Source organism: Strix uralensis, chromosome 5 (assembly GCF_047716275.1).
Source record: "Strix uralensis isolate ZFMK-TIS-50842 chromosome 5, bStrUra1, whole genome shotgun sequence".
Classification (NCBI taxonomy): domain Eukaryota; kingdom Metazoa; phylum Chordata; class Aves; order Strigiformes; family Strigidae; genus Strix; species Strix uralensis.
The window spans coordinates 72,894,132-72,912,734 of record NC_133976.1 but is presented as its reverse complement, the minus strand read 5'-3'; the positions used below and the strand labels follow the sequence as shown (position 1 = coordinate 72,912,734).

Below are 18,603 nucleotides of genomic sequence, written 5' to 3'. Positions count from 1 at the left end.
TCTAAAGTTTACATAGAACCTCTGTCAGAAGGACTCGGGGGAGTCATTAGTAATTGAGAAAGAGGTATTTTACCTAAACTTTTAATTAGATACCATAATTCCTAAATTTTGGGCTAGTTTAACTAGGAAGATCTCTTTATGTGATTGTGGGGTTTTTTTTTCCCTACGTTGCTAATAAAATGTGATCTCTCTTAGCTGTGAAGGTCATGAGCTGTTCTTTGTCTTTGCTGCGTAGGTGGCTATATTCAAGGAGCGGGAACAGAAGGAGATTGAAGCCATGCATGCTCTCAGGGCAGCTAACCTGGCCAAGATGACTATGGTGGATCGGATCGAAGAAGTCAAATTCTGTGTCTGCCGCAAAACAGCTAGTGGATTCATGCTACAGTGTGAGCTGTGCAAAGACTGGTTTCATAGTGGCTGCGTGCCCCTTCCCAAAACAAGTTCTCAGAAGAAGGGCTCTAGTTGGCAGGCTAAAGAAGTGAAGTTTCTGTGTCCACTTTGCATGCGTTCCCGGAGGCCACGGCTTGAGACGATACTGTCTCTGCTGGTGTCCCTGCAGAAGCTGCCTGTACGGCTGCCGGAAGGGGAGGCGTTGCAGTGCTTGACAGAACGTGCAATGAGTTGGCAGGACCGAGCGCGGCAGGCTTTGGCCACTGACGAGTTGTCCTCTGCTTTGGCTAAGCTTTCTGTGCTCAGCCAACGAATGGTGGAGCAGGCAGCACGGGAGAAAACAGAGAAAATAATCAGTGCAGAGCTACAGAAAGCAGCAGCTAACCCAGACCTGCAGGTGAGGATGTGGATATCTTGCTCTTTACCATGCTTGTCCTTCAGTGTGTTGAAATGCCTTATCTTTCTTGGAGAAGCTTGGGGGAGAAGGGAGGGCAGTTAAAGGCTGAGAATTAGACCAAAATTAGACCAAAATTCAGTGCTCCTCAGGCTGTGGCTGGCTTCAGTCAGTTACAGGCTGCTGCAGGAACAGGCCTGGTACTTTGTACTCACTCTCAAGAGCAACTGTTGAAGGTGCTTGTAAGAAACCTCAGTTCAGATACAACAGGTGGCTAAGGGCCTGAAGATGTGTAAAGCGGTGACTGCTTTGGTGTCCAAATTCCATTTCTCTCTTGACAGAATTGAAGATCTTGATATCTACGATTTCTCATGGATTGTCATTCTCAGGCATTTGGGGTCTTGTTAGTAAATTTCGACGAGGACTGTAGGGAACACTGGTACTTGTACTGCTGACCTCTTCATCTTGAGATTGAGATCAGTAATCAGATGATGAAGATGAAGTTTGTACAACCACAGGCTGTAATTTGGTAGCACTGAACAGCAGTATCTGGATTGTTCTAGTCACTATTCATAAACATAGAAATAAAATGTAATAGAGCCTTTTCCTTGGAAATTTACCTGTGTTTCTTCACATCTTGCTGTAAGTAGGCTTTTCTGTGTCTGTCCAGGCAGTTATCCTCAGGCCAAAAGAACCACTGTTTTCTTTGTCAATAACTCAGCTTTTTTATAGATTTTTCTGGAAATTTTACTCTTTCATTCCCATATTCCATTTTTCTTTCAGGGACACTTGACTAGTTTCCAGCAGTCAGCCTTTAACAGAGTGATAGGGAGTGTGTCCTCATCCCCACGGCAGACTTTGGATTATGATGATGAAGAGACAGACTCTGATGAAGACATAAGAGAGACGTATGGCTATGACATAAAGGTAAGCAGTCCAATGTGGCTTGTCTACATGGAATTAATCCAGAACACTTGTTTTTATTAATTCAATTTATTTTGGAATATTTTTCATATCTTAAACTATCTCTGTACATTCTGCCCAGGCTCCTGTTGCAGAAGAGGTACTTCTTGATTTTGTCTGAATAAATATGAGTAACTGTCTATATGGAGAGTTGTTCAACAGTTTTTGCTACAGCAAAAAATTAGTCTTTGAAAGCTGTGTGCCCTGTAAGAAGTTTCCTGATGCCAGAGCTGCTTTCAAGTTTCCATACCTTTCTCTTCATTCAACCCTCGTATAAAGGAATATCCGCTTAGTTTGCAATGTGTGGAAATACTCAGAATGAGATGTGTGGATCGTGTTGTAAAATTAGTGTCTGGATTCAGTTCAGAAATTGTAGCTGCAGTTAAATTTTTAAAATATTTTAATTAGAGAAGAACTGTCATGAGAAAAGGCAATTGTAGAGATAACCGTGTTTTCAGTGTGATGTATTTCACTTCAGAACTTCTGAATTGTCCTTTTTGATACATGCAGAGACAACCATGTTTGTTCTTGTGCAGTGTTTTCTTTTTAGGGATAGTGTCATATGTACTTTAAAAGATGCTAAGTTAGAAGACAGTGTGATCATATAAATTCTTCTAAGGCAGATTTTCTGGTTTATAAATGGACAGCAAATTTTCCAGGTATGATTTGCCTCTATCTCTTTTAGTATTTAGTTTCTAAGCAGCTTTATGCAAATACAGACATGTGTCTTAGTCCCATGTGAAATGTCAACAAGAATGTATTGCAAGTGGATGTCACAGCTTTTAATTAAATTAGTTTTATATTTTAAAAAAAAGATTTTCAAACTGTTCTTTGCATCAGGAATCATACTAAGGCATTTCTGGAAGATGTGGCATTTTCTGAGGCTGTGATAAAGCATATGTCAAGAAAGATGGCATATGCTTGTCAGGATTGGAGGGTTTTGCAGGAGTGTAATCTTGTTTGTTTAATGATTGTGGTGTTATGATTTCAAAATCTGTTGCTTAACCCTTTTGATTTGGATGTCCACCACTACATGTAATTGTGAAAGTAAAAATCTGTTGGAGGCAAAGCCAATAGGGACCAGAAATGTCTTCTGTTAGGTCAGCTAACATGGTTGGAATGGAAGACACATGTTCAGGCAGCCAAATTCTTCAGGTCTAAACTAGAAGCAGCAAAGTTCAAAAGAAATAGCAAAGTTGCTCAAAGTTTAATCATTTTTATACTTGGCTTTCAAGGGTTGGGTTTTTTCAGTTTGATCTGTAAACATTTTCCAGTGGAGTGATGTGTTTTAAAAAAAAAAAAGTGTATAGATTATGATGTATGAACTTGCTCTTAATAACTTCTTGTGGATGTTGTAGAAGTAATCCTTGGATCCCCTAAGGGTCCAGAGACTGTATATCCAAAACCATGCTCTTAAACTTCTGAAGTACAGCAGTGGTTACAAAAACACATGTGAAAAGGCCTGTCTGATTATATTGTGTTTCTTCTAATTAAAACATGATTCTTGCCAGCAAATACTTCATTATGAGTGCAATATCTAGACTTGTTCTAAGATTTATAAGCAGACTGATTCACTGGTCAAATTTACTGTAAAATTTCTTCATCTTTAATTGCCTTCATTTTTTTTCTCATGTTTTTTCTCATTTCTTTGCACCTTTGTTTCCTGTGGCCACCAAATGGTGGTAACTTTTTATTAATTCACCTATTGGCCCTGAACTTCCTTTAGTATAATATGATATCCAGATACTGTATGAGATACAGCCTTTAATATGTAGGGAGAAACATCTTCCTCTTTCTGAATGTATTCTACCTTTTCATCTGGGCGATTTGAATCTGAATTTCCCACTTCTAGTGCTGTCCTGAAATCATTAGTGTGTACTTCACTTCCTTTTAAGAGTGTAACTGAAAGCCAGAGAGAGATTACCATTCTTAAACTCCCTTTTTATGTCATGAAATGACAGTGTCTGGGTGGTACAATTTCCTGAGTTGGCCATTTTGGGACCCACACAGCTAATCTTCAGGTAAATATTGTCAATAACTGCTCTACAGCCGTTCTCTTCTTTTAAGCCAGCTTCTTGTTTTATATTGTTTTCTGAAAGGTTTCAGTCTTACATGGCATGCTAAGTTTGTTTAACCTGTTGGCCAGTTTCATCACAAATATGATGGGGTAGCTAAGTTCTGGAAAGTGCTGTGGAAGTAGACACCTGGTTGAGGAGATTATCCTTATTAATTTCATCTGCAGGGGTGAATAAGAAGAGGAAGAAGTTAGTACTAGGTGGGCTTGTTCCTTCTCTGGATTCTCTGCCTAATGTAATGCAAAATCAAGCAAAGCTGCTCCCACTGATAAGAGATTCCTAATCTCTTTTCTCTTAATGGATCCACCTGCACCTGAAGGCATCTGTCCCATTTCAGAGGGTGATGCTTCTAAAAAGTTAAGCAGCCATCCTACACAGTGCATTGAGCTGAGCATAAGCCAATGCCATCATTATTCTGTTCAGGGAAATATTCACAGTAGTCTCAAGCCCTCTTACAGCCCTCTTCATTTCAGTGTTTGGGCCCATCTTAAAATGGTTCAAGACTGCCATAAAAGTCCTGATCCCAGGCCAACCTTTGATTGTTTGCCACTGTTGATATTTGCTGTGCTGGAGCACCCTGTTTTTTCCTTGCCTGTAAGATCTTTAATCATTTCTTTCTGTAGTAACCATTATTTACTCAGTATACTCCTGCTTTACTAAAGATGCCAGTCTTTATGGTCTTGCAGTTAAATTTTTCAAGCAAAAAAAAACTTTGTAGGCTAACAGTAAGCCTCTTTTCATTATGTTGTCTTCTGAAGACCATACTTCAGGAACTGCAGAGTGAGGAGAACTGTCCAGTGTTTCTCATGCACTAGCTATAAATCTATTGACCTGTCTTTGCAGTTGCTGTGTTCATCCACTATTTAAGTAGGGATGTAACTTGTACCTTTTGCACGTGGTCTTGGTGTCTCAGGTGGGGTACTTCAAAGTAGTTTCAGGAACAGCAGACTGGTCAGTCTTAGTAGAATTTACTTTGAGGTAGGTATTTTCTGGATCCAGATGTTGCATGTTTTCTGTGGGTCTTTTTCAGGACAATGCCAGTGTAAAATCTTCTAGCAGCTTGGAGCCCAATTTGTTCTGTGATGAGGAAATCCCCATTAAATCAGAGGAAGTGGTGACACACATGTGGACTGCTCCCTCATTCTGTGCTGAACATGCATATTCGTCTGCTTCTAAAAGCTGCTCTCAAGGTATTTACTTTTGTATATGCTGAGATAAAATTGAACAGACAGCTGGGATGAGCAGTCAGTAAGGAGGGAAACTGCTCTGTGACCTGTGCTAGTTGTAGAGGATATGTTGTTTGTAAGAAGGTACGGTAGAGTTACATTGCAGCTAGTTTCCTGATGTCTGATATATAAACCTGCGTCAATGTTTTTGCTTGGGATTGTCTCCCTCCTTAGATTGTTGTTGTAAAAAGTATGTAACTTCTTTTGGTTTTGATCTCTTCCTTTTATCCTTACATGACTTGCCTTCCATCTGAAAGGTTCTAGCACTCCAAGGAAGCAGCCTCGGAAGAGTCCACTGGTACCTCGCAGTCTGGAGCCCCCTGTATTGGAGCTGTCACCTGGAGCAAAAGCTCAGCTAGAAGATCTAATGATGGTAGGAGATCTGCTAGAGGTGTCGCTGGATGAGACTCAGCACATCTGGCGGATTTTACAGGCTACTCATCCACCCTCTGAGGACAGGTTCCTTCATGTCATGGAGGTATGGAACTTGAAGAAATATTCTGGTATAGGAAAAAAAAACCCCAACCCACATTATTTTGGTATTTTTTGAAAAAATATAATCTTGGGTAGTTGAATCCTTAGTTACTTTGACATGTTTGGATTTCAACAGGGGAATAGTAGATTCCAGAAAATAACAGAATAAGAGATGCAAAAATTCGATTCTTGATCACTTATGCCGTAGCACTGTCCTCCACAAGTATATTTAGAACAGTTTGCTCAGGCAGTTCCATATGCAAACCTTATTTTAGAAGATACAAGGTTAGGGAAGGAAACGTTGTTCTTGATTATGCTTGGAATCAAAACTGATCTGCAAAAGAATTACAGGAAACATTTAGAAAGATAGAAAGTCTACACTTATATAACTTGGTATTTGTATGTTGCTGAACTTTTGTTGTTACTGGGAAAAGAACACTTTAATAAAAAATGGTTTGGTAATGCAGATAATAAGATTCCTATTCTTCCTCAGAATAACATAGCAATTTTTTTATTACATTTATAAAAATTATATAAATAAAAATACTTATACTGTGAAGGTGTGCTGATCACTGCTCAGCTGACAATGAATGAGGCAGACTTATCTGCTGAATCTTAGGTCTAGTCCAAGTCATTTAGCCTCATTGATGCGGTGGGAAAATGGTGTGTGTGAATGATGGAGGTGTGCTGGAAGAGAAGGTAGGCTCTTGTGTTGAAGAGCTGTACTGGAACCCACCCCTTATCATCTGTCAGCTAAAGTTAGGGGTCAGTTTGCCCATGTTTAGTTACGGAGTGTATGATCACTTTTTGGGTTACTAAAGTGCACAGGAAGTATATTGAAGATGGTTCTTCCTTGACTTTTTGGTAGTGTACAGTAATATAAGATGGAAGGTTACATGCCGTGAACAGTGAGGTTAGGTGAACATGTTAATCAGTTGTCTCATTTTCTGAGTGGCGTCCATAAACAGTGGATAAATCAGTGTTGTGAAGCTGCCATCAGTTAGGACAGTAGTATAAAACAGATCCTGCCTCCAAAGTACTGCTTTACCGTGTTTTGACCTAAGTACTTCATAAGCTTAATGTTTTTTTTAATCTAACAGGTTTGGCATGAAATTGATTAAAGAACAGTTTGAATGCCAGCAAATAGCAATTTCTAAATAGTGTGCCAGACTGATATTAATAGTTAAGCACAGCTTTCTTTTCAGAGAAGGGGGTAAGAGGGTGTATGTATTATGACATGTTCTGGTTAACCCTTATGAATACTTGTTTGGCCAGAACTACTCATTTTGAATTGTATACCTTTTTATGTCTATTTACATGCAAAACAGTTAGACTTTTGTATAATAATATTCAGAGGATTTGGTTTTGAGTGGAGTAGCTATATTAAGTAATGTACAGTAAACAGAGTCTTTCTTTACTGGCTTGTAGTATGTCCTTAATCTATTAATAATGATTAAGGCTAAAGTATCTAGTTGTATTAACAGAAATTGAGTCAGTCCTGTTTGTACAAAGGAGCTATACATGTGAGTCTTTCGGATATAAGTAGGACTTGTCATTGTGGATACTACCTGCAGTGACAGTTTGCCAATTTTAAGCCTCACTTCTGATCTGAATCTGCTATTTCAGAGTTGTTAATGATGCCAGGATATTTACAATGTGTGCCAGTTTGGAAGCTATTCAAATAATGGATCTGTTACTTTCCTTTCTTGCTTGAGTTGATGATACATTTTAAGAATTCACGAATTGCTCTTTCTTAATCTCCAGAATAGCAATTGCTTTCTCTCAAAAATAATTACAAGCAAGACTGATCTGGGATGAAAAATAAGCAAGAGCATCTAACAAATGATTAATCTTCTCAACTTTTATTAAAAAGCAATGTGAGAAGGGAGTTGTAATTATTGCATATTCTGCCTTCTTACCCTTGCTGATGATTTACTTTTTCCACTGGACATTTTTGATTCATTGTACTTTGACACGATTGATACCACTTATGATTTTTTTTCTAGTATGGTGAAAATAAAGTTGAACCCCCCCTTTTTGTTTTAGAATTTGTAACAGTATGCTGTTGAATAGGTTCCTTCATACCTTGTCAGGGTAATAGTGGAGTTGAGTATATCTCTCAAACCACAGCTTTGCAGTATGTGGAAATTTGCACTTTGAAAAAAAAAAAATCTCTTTTCACCCTTTCTGTGAAGGATGACAGCATGGATGAGAAACCACTGAAAATGAGAGGGAGAGACTCTTCTGAGAGAAAGCGGAAAAGGAAGCTGGAGAGAGCAGAGCAGTTCTTTGGAGATATGAAGCAAAAATCTAAAGAGCTGAAAAAACTGGAAAAACCCAAGAAGAAGAAGCTAAAACTCACCATGGATAAGACAAAGGAGCTGAACAAGCTGGCAAAGAAACTGGCTAAGGAAGAAGAACGGAAGAAGAAGCGAGAGAAGGCAGTTGTTGCAAAGGTGGAACTAGCAAGGGAGAGCACAGAGAAAAAAAGAGAGAAGAAGGTTCTAGATATTCCTTCGAAGTATGACTGGTCAGGAGCAGAAGAGTCGGATGATGAGAATGCTGTATGTGCTGCACAAAACTGCCAGAGGCCCTGCAAGGACAAAGTGAGTTTTCGCTTAGTTCTGTCACGAGACATTCCATGCAAAGTCAAAAACTCCAGTGCAATTTAATAATTAGGTTGAACAGCATGAGCAACAAAAGTAGTATGATTGGGAATGAGAGAGGAATTGAGTAGTGCTTGGATAGGTACACAGATGTAGTAGATAAAACTATAGAACTTCCTTATTCTCTTAGGTACTTTACACCAGGAGAAGATGAAGGAAAGTTAGAATCTGGGAAAAAGTACTCTGTCTTGGTTGGGAAGTTTAATTTCTTCAAGCTGTGTAATTTTTTGCTGGCTTTGTGCAACACATTGGCTGATTCAAAGGATAAATTCTTTGACTCAGCTAGAAATGTTTCTGACTTCAGTGTGTTTCTGAGCAGAAGTGGGATGTGCAATGTTTCTAAATGAACTGAGTTTTCTGTATTTCTTACATACAGTTGGTGAACAGTGATGATGCAGGCTGAGAGATTTCCAACTGGAGTGCTTCACTTTTCTTGTTGGAGATAAATAATCAATAATTTTAGACCTGATTGGATTATTACAAAAGAAACTTGAACCACCTCTCTCTGTGGTACTACCTGTCCTGATTGTCAGCTTTTAACACAGACTAATTGATGATCAAAAAAATGGTTTTTTTGAAATTTTTTTCTTGTTCTTTTTAGAAAGAAGACAAAACCACTCCTAATAATAACTGGGATAGACACTATACTGCACTGGCTTGTACAAGAGAGAGTAGGAACAACTGCAAATACCAAGATCTTATTTCTTGTTTTGCAAAATTGTAACATGGCATTAAAGTGTTCATTTGAACACTTAAAAAGTCCAGTTAAAAGACCAATTTTAAAGTCTTAAACTTAGACCAAGGTTAGAAATTACACTCAGTTGCTCAAAAGATGATACAGTCTTTGTACCACTGTTCTTTTTATTTCATAGATGATAATTAGCTTGTATTAGTACAGTTTCTACAGAAATTGAGATTGCAAGAGGGAGAAGAGTGCCTTTAAGTTCATATTATAAAGAAGGTTATACAAAATTTGTCAAACTTCCATAAATGAAACTGAGTAAAATTCCTCATTGTATAATCAAAGCTTTTAATGGAATGACTGTCTTGCCATAAGGTTGGATGTATTTTTGTACATTCTGCAGGTGAATGTCATACAAGGCAAAAATGGCAGATATAGCAATGTGATGACTGAAGCTGCAGCTGTTAGTGTCCATTACTAGTCACTTAAAAAAAATTGTTCAGGAGTAGTTTTCCTATAAACTAAAGCAAAATATTGAGCTGATAATGTTTCTTCATTTTAGATAGGTTACCACTACTGTTATTTTTCTAATATATTTTCATTTTCACATTCCCCTGTAAGGTGAAAGCAGAACTACAGCAGTAACAATTTTTACAGCTGTACCAGTGCATGCCATTAAAATTAAGAATCTGGTCTCTATCCTGCAGATCTCAGTGTCTGCCCACTGACCCAAATTAACATGTACTTTTACTCAGGGAACTACAGAAATCCAGTAATTAATCTTTTTTCCTTCCTAAGTTTTAATTTACTTTTTATGCCTTTTCCTAACTGTTCTATAGCAAGTTCAGCAGAAAGTTTGAAATATTTTAGCTTAAATGTTCTGACACTTTGGAGTTACAGTTTGTGTGCATTTTTTTGGCATTTGATGACCAGCTGTATACCTAATATGTAGCTGCTAGAAAAGTATTAAAGCTGTTGATGTCATGCGGCTTTTTTTTAGCCAAAAGCAGTAGTCAAGTCCTCTTGTTTTCTGTAATTTTCAAGTTGCGAAAGCTACTATTTGATAATACAGTCTAAGGGGATGTGTATGATTTAGGATGTGTATTTGTGGACTATCATCTATGCTGAAGTAACTGTCCCTGAGCCTGCTCCTATTCTAAGTGTGTTCTGGCATACCTGTCTTTCATCTGAGGAGAACTGGGTGTCATCTTCCTCAGTAATGGTAGTGTGTGTTTGTATTGTTGTGGTCTAAGGATGCAAGAGGGCCAAGGTTTGTTGGAAAAGTGTTATTTTTTATTAAACTGAAGCAGCTTGTTTAAACAAGCTCTATAGGGCATTAATTTGTGTCCAAAAGCTTTTGTGTTCTAGGTGTATCAGGTGGGTTTAATAGAAGGTATTTTCTTCATAGAAACTATGCCTATCTGTCTTGCCTTGTAATGTGCTATGTGTTGCTGATCTGATCTCTTGCAGGTAGACTGGGTGCAGTGCGATGGCGGCTGCGATGAGTGGTTTCATCAAATTTGTGTTGGTGTCTCTCCAGAAATGGCTGAAAATGAGGATTACATCTGTATAAACTGTGCAAAGAAGCCAATGCAGGGTCCCAGTAGCCCTGCTCATGCACCACCTCCTCCTTTCTTACTGAGCTACAAACTACCAATGGAAGATCTTAAAGAGACAAGTTAGCAACTACTCGATGCCTGGAACTTGTTGGGAAATGGACCACTGAAACCCTACAGAGAGAGAGGGTTTGAAGCTAATGTAGCCACTGAGCTTCACTTCCAAGGATGTACAGACCTGCAGCAGAGTTGGTCCCTTCCTTACAGCTGGCTTCCTTCATACAACGGGGACGTCAAGGCACAGTGGTACCGACTCATCTATGCAGACACCGCCTGATTAGGAGCTCCAGCCACTGTTTTTTGACTTGAGTATTTCCATCTTTGAGTGTGGCTGTTGCTCTTAGAGACTGAGCAAACCCGAGGCTGATAGATAAGACACTTCAGGGTGTTAGAAGTACATGATGGCAGTGGAGATGGCCTGGAATTGGTGGGCATAGGCTGGAGCTTTTAGGCCTACCAGATTACCCTAAGGAGGTGACTTTGGAAGTTATCTTTTGCCTCCCTATGCCAACCCAGTGAGTAGGGCAATGTCTTGGGAGAGTTAAGTTGCCTCCATATCCAGGCAGCTAACACTACACTATAAGGATGGGAGCAAGTGGATGAATTTCTTTTAATTTCTCTTTTGTAGCTAAAGGGCAGAGGAGCTCATGATCTCAGAAATCAGCAAAGGTTCTGTTTACCAAAAAAGAAACCCAACTCTACTCCACTAGGCAAGATTTTTATCCTTAGTGGGGAACAGCTGATCTTCCTGTCCTGAGGAGGGCCAGAAAACATTGATGAAGATGTCTAGCTAGACCAGAGCTTGGGAAGAGCAGAGTGCTTCCCTTTCCACAGGGGTGCCCTCTCCTGTTCTAGGCTTTGCTTAGAATTCTGCACTCCTGCACATTAAAGTTGTCTCACGCAGGATGGAGCTGGCAAGGAGGTACAGCACCCAGGGCACCAGCTTCTGTGATCTGTACCCAGGGATGGGAAGGAAAGAAGACAGCCCACTTACCTCAGAGGTTACACTGACATGTGCTTCTGTGAAAAGTTTCACTCACAACTATTTCCAGTATCACCAGGCTACGGGCATGGTCTCAAGCGATACCAGAAAGCAGTCTGCAGATACTGTTCGCAACGCAAATCCCCCTCCCTGCTGGCTTTGCTGGATGTGTACCAGTGTACAATCAGCAACAGTTCTTGTTTGAAGTTGCCCCTGGCTTTGCCAGAGGACCAGAGGGCTTGGGGTCATCCTGGGTGACAGTTGTTTTAGTAAATCCATTTTTAAAGAAGGACTTGTTTTTACTTTTTTCTAAATGTCTCAGACTACTGACTTGTTCTATAAATAGATTATTTTTCTTTGATTTTTTTATACTTACCACTGTTAACCAGCAGCACAGACAGAGGTTCACAAAGCAAAAACCTGCCCGTGGGCTTGGGTTTTTTTACTCCATTCCTTCCTTGTAGTACAAGGAATTAGCAGTTACCTTCCCCATTCTAGCTTGACCAGCTGCCTGTGTTTAAATAGGTAAATACATTTCATGTGCTACCTTTGTGTTTGGGTTTGTTCCTATTAGTGGGGCATCTGGGCCTTAACAACTCCAGTGGATGCTGGCTTTGTGTATGTGAATGTCTGAAGCCAGCCACTGGGCTGTCTTGTCCCCCTCTCTACTCGCTCCCTATTGTGTTTCCATTCTTCTGCAGTTCTAGGAGTGTTGTAAGTAGTGTCCAGTCTTACTAGGAGCTGGATTGGGATTTAAAGAAATATTGACAAAAACAAAAGTGTTCTGTCTTGACTGTTCTGTGTCCCTTCTCTTGTTCTTTAATATTTGCAAGTTTATTTATCTGGCAGAATTGTCCATCCAAAAAAAAATTCAGCTCAGGTAGACGAACTTTATCAGTTTGTTTTATTTGTGCCTGTTACCTGGGAAGAGGAAGATGTGCAAAAGAAAAAAGTAAGATGGAGGGCAGAAGATACAGGGTCTTTGGAGCTTTGAGTGCAAATTGGGCACAGACTTCCAATTCCTGCTCCTTAAAGACTGATATGGTGGTAAAAGCAAGCTGTGTTTAAGCATGCGGCTGAATGGGAACCCTAGCAAACTTAAGAGTATTATTTGTTTACTTATTTATGAAGGAGTCTATGCTATAGCTAGACATACCCTCTTTTTGCCTCCAGTTACATTTTTTTCTTCTCAGTGTATGCTTAGTTTTGGTAAACTGGTTTAAACAGATGTTACTTTCCTTCAAGCTTTAACTGATGGTACTACGTAAATGTTTCCCTATATGGAGTGGATAGACTATCTGTCACAGATGTTTTTATCGTTCCAGAAGTAGACTAGTACAAGATTTCTTAAAGAGTCCCAGTGTTCTGTATTCTTTCCTGACTCCTAGAATCCGTGACACAACAGGGAAAATATGGTTAGCATATCCTGTTAGCCACTGAGCATATCCTCTTAACCATTCCTACATTCTCTCTCGCGATAAAGTCATTGTTGTATGTAATTACCATCAACTGGAAAAAGAGATCTTCAAGTAAATCTGCATTGAATGTTCCTGTTTCTCTGAGTAGAAGGTGTGGTGGAGAATGTTAACAGTAGCACTAGTTACAACGAGAAGGAAACACACAGCTATACGATGCAATGGTAAATCATTCTGCTTGTAACAGGCATGGAAAAGAGTGAACAACAGAAAGAAAGTGCAAATAATGTGCAGAAGGTCACATTTTTAGTAGGCATTTTTCATATTATCACATGGAGAGGCTCTTTTATTACATTGTTGGAAGGATATTGCCACACTTTTTCTAGTTACAGATGTCTCATCTGCTTTCGGGTAAGGTGTTCGTAATGCAAAGATCATTATTAGCTTTACATCTTATTGTTTCAGCTTATTTTTAAGAGCATAATTCCTATCAACAGATTGCTGGTAGTATGAACTTATGAATAAATGTTAACTTTTTGAAAAATCTGTAGATATGTAGTTAGTGGTTGAAAAACCTAAAGCTACAGCTGTGGTATTGTCTCCAGATCTTAGGGTTTTGAATTTTTATAAAAATGTATGCAAAGAAGCAAGCCAAAGTTAAGATAAGGAAATAATTTTCTTACAGGTCTGCTACAGCTGTAGGAAAAAATCTCATGGTTTGGGGACAGAATCTCAGTATACACAAAATCTTAGCTCATGTGTATCTAGAAAGGTACATGTCTTAATGCCATATTCTACATGGATGCTAGCCACTGTTCATGTTATTTCTCTTCATGTGTCTGACACAAAAGGTCAAAGAAACGACCTGAGCTGTTGTGAGGAACTAAAAATGGCCAAGACTTGAGTTGTATATCTTATCTGAACCATGTGGTTTCAAGCTTTTTTTCTTTTTTTTGGTAAGAACCAGGGCCTGGAATTGGGCAGCTTTACTTGCATAGGGATAAACGTCACTGCTGAACTTCAGTACCATTACTTTTAGGATTTATGCTTCTGGCAGATCATCTGTAGCTGAATGCTTGTGCAGCCTGGACTATTTGATAACGAGGACTTAAGGTAAAATTGATGATATTATGGAAATTATCTTAAGGGACATACAGTTACACAGCATAAGATAGATAGATGTCTGTGTGTCATCAGCCACACTGTGAAGCTGGCATTGATCTTTTCAGTTTTTAGAATTTAGTAATTTCGGTTGAGGGGACTTCTGGAGGTCATCTGGGTCAATCTCCTGACCAAAGCAGGGCTGACTTCGAATGTAGGTTAAGTTTTCCAGAGCTGTGTCCAAGTTTTGAGTATTTCCAGGGATGGGAATTTGACAACCTCTCTGGCTTCCTGTTCCAGTTTTGTAGCACCTTCAGTGCAAACTTTTGTCTATTGTACAGTCAAAGATTCACTTGCTGTAGCTTGCCTGTTGCCTCTTGAAGAGTCTGGCTCCATATTTTCTGTAACCATCCATTAGGTAATTGAAGACTGCAGGTCCTGCAGCCTTAAATTCCAAGCTGAACAAACCTGGCTCAGCCTCCCTTGACCATGTCATGAGCTGCAGCCCTTGAACAATCTTGGTGGTCCTCAGCTGGACTTGTTGCTTGTTTGTCAATGTCTGGTTTTGTACTGAGGAGCCCAAAACTGGATGTGTTACTCCGAATGCAGTTTACAAGTGTTCGATACAGGGGAAAAATAACTTCCTTTAACCTGCTGGCCATGCTTTTACTATGTAGCCTGGTACAGGGTTGGTGTTTATAGCTGCAAGGAGTCACACTGCTGACTCCTAGTCATTGTGTTTACTGTTAGCCCCAGGTCCCTTGGTTTATTATTTCTCAGGTGCAGGACTGATGAACTTAAACTTTCCAGCAGCACATTACTCCAGCCTGTCAAGATCCAACTGAATAGGAGCCCTCTCCTCCCCTGTTTTGGGTTGTCCTGCTCCTGTCCTCCACCAACATTCAGTTTGGGGTCATCTGCAAACTTGAGTGTGCTTCATCCCACCACCCAGGTGGGTAAGACATAAACCCGTAGTCTCTTGTACCAGCCCCTGAGGTACTCCACTTGCAGCTGGCCACCTCCTAGATTTCAAGTTGTTGACAAGTCTGAGCACAACAGTCCACACCCCTTTTTTCACCCCTGTTGTATGTTGTCCATCTATGTAAGTGTGTTCTTGCTGTAAGTCAGGGTATACATCCATTGCTCTCCCCTTGTCTACAGAGCAACCAGATTGGGCTATGATTATAGTGGTGGCTGTTATCAGTCACCTTATCCCTCATTGACCTGGATGTGACTTTGAGGAGTGTTTGTTTTGTAATTTTCCCAGGGACCAGGGGGAGACTAGCTGCCCTGTAGTTCCCTACATCCTCCTTGTTTCTTCCTCTTCATTGAATGGACATGACATGCAGAAGGGTTCATTACAATCCATCAAATGATCAAAATGATTTTCCATACAGACAGTTTCCTAAGCTTGCTTCATCATGGTGGCATATAAGATTCAAAGGCAAAAAACAACCTATTTGAATTGCTGTTTGTAAGATGCGTGGAAAACTAAATGGCAGAACCAAGCTTCTTCAAGTGCTGCTCATACCTAAACTCCATGAGGGCTAGTGAGCGGTTATGTTGCTCCCATGCATCTAGATACAAGACCAAGCTGGCCTGGCTGAAGTCAGTGTTACTGATGCATAGTCCTTCTGTACACAGTTCTTCACACTAGAAGAAAAGCATAATACAAATGAGCACGAACGGGCGCATCTGATCTTTTAGGAGAAATGAAACAGTCCACAGCCTTGTTCATTCAACATTAGGCTGTTTACTAGACAGCTGTCCCAGGATAGCTGTCACCTTTGTGGTGTTCTAGTAACAGCTATTAGAGTGAGTGCAACACAATTGTAGCAAAGGAAAGCAAAAAGTATTCAGATATTCATCAGTTGCTTATCAGACATGCCTTGCTGTCATTTTAGGTGGATGTTGCATACCTTTAAAAATAATGATTGATAGCACCACTGTACACTAGCAGTCATTTTGTATGTTGGAAATGAAAGATTTTAAAAGGGTGGAAAAAGTTTCTTAAAATCATTCCTGAAATCACTGTTAATGCCCCTGCAAGAACTTGAGAACTGTGGTCTGCTAAAAGCAAGATTTGAGGTTTCCTCAAGTTACATGAAAATGAAAAGCAGGGAACTCCTTCAAATCCTCTCCAGCTGCAGTCACTAAAAATGTGTTTGGTCAGCCTGCCTGAACCAAACAGGAACTCTGCTTGGAGCACTGAGGCAGCAGGGAGATGCAATAAATCCAGCCCTTACCGAAATTCTAGCCACGTTGGCTTTGGGAGGGTGATAAATGCGTAGGACAGCTGGAAACTGCACAGCAAGACGTTGAGAGCATTGAGCCTTGTGTAATGAGATGGCTTGGTACAAACGAATGTTAAGTTGTAAGGTAAAGGCAATGAAAGTAGCATGGATTTATTGAAAAACAGAAATATTTGTTAAGGGGACATGCTCTGAATGCCTTTGAAACAAAAGCCCTGCTGCAGTAAATAGTTTTAATCCTAGATGGGGCATTGTGCCTCACCTCAATTGGAGGCTTTTCAGAGGCCAATTTTTGGCAGTCTGTCACTGCGCACCCCCCCCCCCCCCCCCCCCGAAAAAAAAAAAAGCAAGCTACATGCCAGAGGGAACTGCTGTGGGTATTAATATCTGAGGAGAGCAGCCATCTCTGAGCACGCAGATCCCGAGATGCTTGATGTCACCAGCCAGCCTGGCATCTGCTTTTAATGGATGGGTGATGTGCCAGCAGATCAACCTGTTGCAGCCGTGTCCAGGTTAACACAGACTGTGCTCGGTCTTGCATCAACTCAAGTCACCCGGCAGGCAATGGGCACACTGTATTGCTCCCCAGAGAAATAAGGTGTTGGCTACTGCTGTTCTATGATAATAGCAGTGGAGCCTGCACAAATCCAAATTACGAATTTGAGAAACAGCTCAGATTTTAGTGGGATGTGAGATGAGCAGCACATTCTGTTTGCTTCTGTCAGTTAATGGTTTGACTTTTCCCTTTATGCAGCTGGAAAATGTTAGCCAGGTCTTGCGTATGTCCCTGCAATGGCATTATCAGAGCGAAATACTGTAAAGATCAAAATCTAGACATTATCAGTGTATTGATAGCGTTGCATCCCATTATTTCCTTGCCAGCTTTCCTGATAGTCTCTTAGGAGGGGAGGCAGAAGCTAGATGCCTTAGCTTTGCCTAGAAGTATTCTTGGAAGAGAAGGTTGCGGCACACCAGTGTGTGAGAATACCTGGTAAAGAAGTAGTGGAATCATCTGGTAGCAACCCTACCTCTTGCTGATGAACCCCCAGGTGAGTGTGTAGTACTGTTCTTCACCTGTTGCTAGAAGGTGGTGATTACTGGTGCAGCTGCAAACCATTATCCAGGTTTGTATCCGTAATGGTAAGGTTTAAGCACATCTGGGTTGCTTCTTTTCTGGGAGTTGCCTCACACCATGGCCTTTTCTGTAATTTTTAACCAAGATTGGCAGATCATCAGTCCTGGCTACTGGTTTCCACAATTACTGTTGTATGAAAGAAGATAGTGGAATAGTTTAGCAGAGGGAAACCAGAGTCTTTGCCCTGAGGGGTGGACAGACTTCCCTGATAATCAACATATGTCTGGAGTGCCTGCTGAATGTGAAGGAGGGAAAAAACTGACATAGTCTGGCACTGATGCCCTAATCCCTGGACTACCACTTGCTGTCTCTGCAGGGAATGTAGGTGTGGGAGAAATGGGATTATAAGTGGTTTTCGGAAGAAATAAGGAGTTTAGGAGAGTGCTTTCCATGATGTTTATGGTGCTTTAATGACCTTTCATATTTCCAGTATTTTTGCAAGCTGTATTAGAAGGGAATGGATGACAGGTTATGAATTAGTGAAGACGCCTTACAGTGCTCTGAGAGGATCCTGCCCTGTTCCTGAATGTGTGTCTGTGCACAGGGAATTGAAGGCTGGAACACTGATTTTCCCTGGCTTCTAGTAGGAATACACTTGGAATGGTCACACCCCAGGATTTAGAGGTGTTAGAAAATTAAGAGAATGCACAAAACTGAATAACAAATAATGGAAGACAGTACACAGCACAGAAAAGCTATTCACAATTTGAAGGGGTTTTTTCTTTTTTCTTGCTGAGTAAGGCAATTCTAGGAAGCTGATGGGTCAGATTCCTGTTTGGAGCAGAAAGCAGGCACTTTTTTTTTCTAACTCCTGTTTACAGTGTGCAGAGTGCTGCTGCACAAGCAACACCTGATATTTCTGCAAAAAGGAACTTTCTTTGCTTTGTCCCAAGAAAACAGCTGTTCTGAGTCCCTGTTTTTCTTAGCTCTGCTGATGTCGAACACAATTGCGTAGTTGCTCCATGTGTTTTTCCCTCAGGCCGTCCCGTTACACCTTAGAAAATCACTGTTCCAAGAGAAGTGAGGCCAAAGGAAATCAGGGCAAATGCCCTTTGCAGGCTCTTTTTGCTCCTCCCCAGCTGCTTTTGCTTCCCAGCAGGGGAGGTCTCACCTCCCACCTTTCTAGGGCTGCCTGTCTACTTCCAGAGAAGCTGTGAGACTGCAAACTGCCTCCCCAGAGCTTTTCCTACTTAGCAGCTCAGTATTTCCTTACCCCGTTGCAGGGAAGCGTG

The 18,603-nt window shown here is 40.5% G+C and overlaps 2 protein-coding genes across 3 annotated transcripts in view; both read left to right on the top strand.

Moving 5' to 3' along the window:
- Positions 1-13,017, top strand: part of KDM5A (lysine demethylase 5A) — a 51,653-nt gene extending 38,636 nt beyond the window's left edge. Inside the window, exons 23-28 of one of the 2 annotated variants that reach the window (XM_074871619.1) lie at positions 236-787; positions 1,568-1,711; positions 4,853-5,012; positions 5,306-5,526; positions 7,718-8,128; positions 10,341-13,017. In XM_074871619.1, coding sequence (XP_074727720.1) covers positions 236-787; positions 1,568-1,711; positions 4,853-5,012; positions 5,306-5,526; positions 7,718-8,128; positions 10,341-10,553 — 1,701 coding nt within the window. In that variant the 3' untranslated portion in view covers positions 10,554-13,017. Of the gene's footprint in view, positions 1-235; positions 788-1,567; positions 1,712-3,708; positions 3,769-4,852; positions 5,013-5,305; positions 5,527-7,717; positions 8,129-10,340 lie in introns of those variants that run through there. The other variant, XM_074871620.1, reaches the window with a different exon arrangement.
- Positions 13,018-13,154: 137 nt separating this feature from the next.
- LOC141944658 (sodium- and chloride-dependent GABA transporter 2) overlaps positions 13,155-18,603 on the top strand; it is a 45,948-nt gene continuing 40,499 nt past the window's right edge. Inside the window, exons 1-2 of the mRNA XM_074871622.1 lie at positions 13,155-14,936; positions 17,119-17,285. The gene's annotated coding sequence lies outside the window, so the exon portion shown is untranslated. The remainder of the gene's footprint in view (positions 14,937-17,118; positions 17,286-18,603) is intronic.